General features: G+C 35.5%; 1 protein-coding gene across 1 annotated transcript; it reads left to right on the forward strand.

The window, feature by feature from the left end:
- The first annotated feature begins 655 nt into the window (after window positions 1-655).
- LOC125396692 (vomeronasal type-1 receptor 4-like) lies at window positions 656-1,588 on the forward strand. The gene has a single exon (XM_048428688.3). The coding sequence runs from the start codon at window positions 656-658 to the stop codon at window positions 1,586-1,588; it is 933 nt and encodes a 310-aa protein (XP_048284645.3).
- The last annotated feature ends 947 nt before the right edge of the window (window positions 1,589-2,535 follow it).

Below are 2,535 nucleotides of genomic sequence, written 5' to 3' on the forward strand. Positions count from 1 at the left end.
TTTGAGTTACAAACTATTGACTCTGCTTAAAACATATTCCTCCTAACTGAAAACATAAACAAACACTAACTTTCAACATGACGTTGTTTAATTTGATGTTTGAACCTTCCGATCCATAGTTTTATGTTAGATAATACATATTTTATTGATTAGGCATAGAGAAATATCAACATTGCTCAGGCATAAAATTTTCATTATTTATATTAAAATTTCAGATTAGATATGTACTCGGGATAGATACACTTCCTGGTGCAGATGGTGATGGAAGTCTATTATTTTTTGATTGAAGTTGTTATCAAAGTTTATCCTGGAAATGTAAAATTTAATGTTCTCTTTATTTTCAGTGACTCGTTGTTGGTTTCCTCTGGTAACACTGCTCTCTTCTAAATGCTGAATAGTCTAAGAAAGAAACTTACATATTCTCTTCATATGTGTGTGTGTTTTCAAAGACAGCACATTCTTCTGAAAGTTGTAATGGTTGCCAAAACATGTCATTTGAGGCAGGATCTCACTATGTTGTACACATTTGCTGTCTTTTCTTCATCTCTAGTAATTCTTCCATACCATCACCCCAGAAGACAAAGTACTAAATTCGCCATTTTTTGAAAGAAGGAAGTGTTTCTGTAAATTAAAGGAAAATTCAGTAAATATTGAAATGCACTCAAAGAATTTGGCAATGGGAATAATATTCTTCTCACAAAGTATAGTTGGAATTCTGGGAAATATATCTCTTCTTTTCCACTATCTAGGTCTTTACTATAATGAACATAGAAAGAAGCCTGTAGATTTGATCCTCACCCATCTGTTCACTGCCAACTGTTTGATCATTCTTTCTAAAGGGATACCCCACACAATGGTAGCTTTTGGGATGAAACTGTTCTTCAATGAGTTTATGTGTGAACTGTTTTTATATATTCAGAGACTGGGCAGAATCATGTCCATGGGAACTACCTGCCTCTTGAGTATCTATCAGGCCATCACCATCAGTCCCAAGAACTCCTTTTGGAAGAATCTTGAATTCAAATCATCAAACTACATTGCCTTCTCTATTTCCCTTGGCTGGGTCCTATACACCACTATAAATTTCATTTTCCCTGTGCTTGTGCATATCAAATCGAGTCACAAAAATGCAACAGAGAAAAGAAATTTTGCATTTTGCTTCACTTGGGGTCATGATGAAATTGCAGGATCACTGTACACAGCATTGTTTGTTTTCCCTGAATTCTTGCTTTCTGTTCTCATCATCTGGTCCAGTGGCTCCATGATTGTTATTCTTTACAGACACAAGCAGAACACTCAACACATCCGAAGCACTCAAAATTCTCTAAGAACCTCCCCTGAGTCTAGAGTCACCCAGAGCATCCTTATTCTGGTGTCCTCTTATGTAGTTTTTTATACCCTCTCTTCCATATTACAAGGTTTCATTGCAGTTTTATATAGACCCAGTTGGTGGCTGGTAAACATCACAGCCATTGTTTCTGTGTGTTTTCCCACGTTGGGTCCTTTTATTGTGAGTCGTGACTTCATTGTACTCAAATTCCGCTTACTTTGTATAACTAATATTAAAAAAAGAGTAATTTGTTTATAGCTGTACAGATTTTATTATTTTTGCCCCTTATTGACCTGTTTATTCACTCACTTCCATACAGATGTCAACATGAATGTATTGAGGGAAGCCTCTCAAAGGTAAAGACTCAGAGGTTCTTGGACTGTTTCCTTGCTTAAACTGCTCTTATGATCACAGCAGTGCTGAATGAGGAAAGATGCTGCGATATTCTTGAAAAATAACATTAATGGTTTCTTTGGTAGTGGTTCCTAAGTAAAACTCAATGAGTTTTATTGTTCTGCTCTTCAAAGTCTATTTCCATAGTATGGTTGAACAAGTAATCTAGGCATAGGATAAGTTGCAAACATTGTGAAAACTGAGTGGTGGTTGTTGTTATGAAATAACTTTTCTTCCATTTTTAACTAAATTGATTCTTCTCTCATACAATTGATACCAACTACAGTTTCCCCCCTTCCCTTCCTCCAAGCTACTCCACATCCCCTCTCCTCTTATATTTCTTCTCCTCTGTTTCCTCTTTAGAAAACAGTAGGTATCTAAGAGATACAATCATACAGGAAAGACTAAGATACAATAGGCCAAGCTAAAAGCTCTTATATTTAATCTAGAGAAGCTAACTTAAAACATAACTTCTTGTTACTTCTCGTGGCTATGTCTTATACATAGATTTAGCTTTGTATTTTCTTTTTTTATGTAGACCTAATCTTTGCAAGACAAAAAGTTTTAGTCTATGGAGTATATTACCAAAAAGTTTTAAAACAAAATGAAATAAAGTTAACAACTTCATCCCAGAAAAAGCATTTGACAACCTTGAACTACACATAGGGTAGGGAACCCTGACTGCTGTTTGGCCTGGAGAGGGAGGAGGAGAAGGAATGGGGGGAGGGGGAGAGGGAAGTGGAATGAGGGGAGGAGGTGGAAATTTTTAATAAAAATATTATTATTTATTTATAAATAAATAAAGACTATTA

This window comes from Myodes glareolus, chromosome 1, assembly GCF_982192425.1.
Source record: "Myodes glareolus chromosome 1, mMyoGla1.1, whole genome shotgun sequence".
NCBI classification, from domain to species: Eukaryota; Metazoa; Chordata; class Mammalia; order Rodentia; family Cricetidae; genus Myodes; species Myodes glareolus.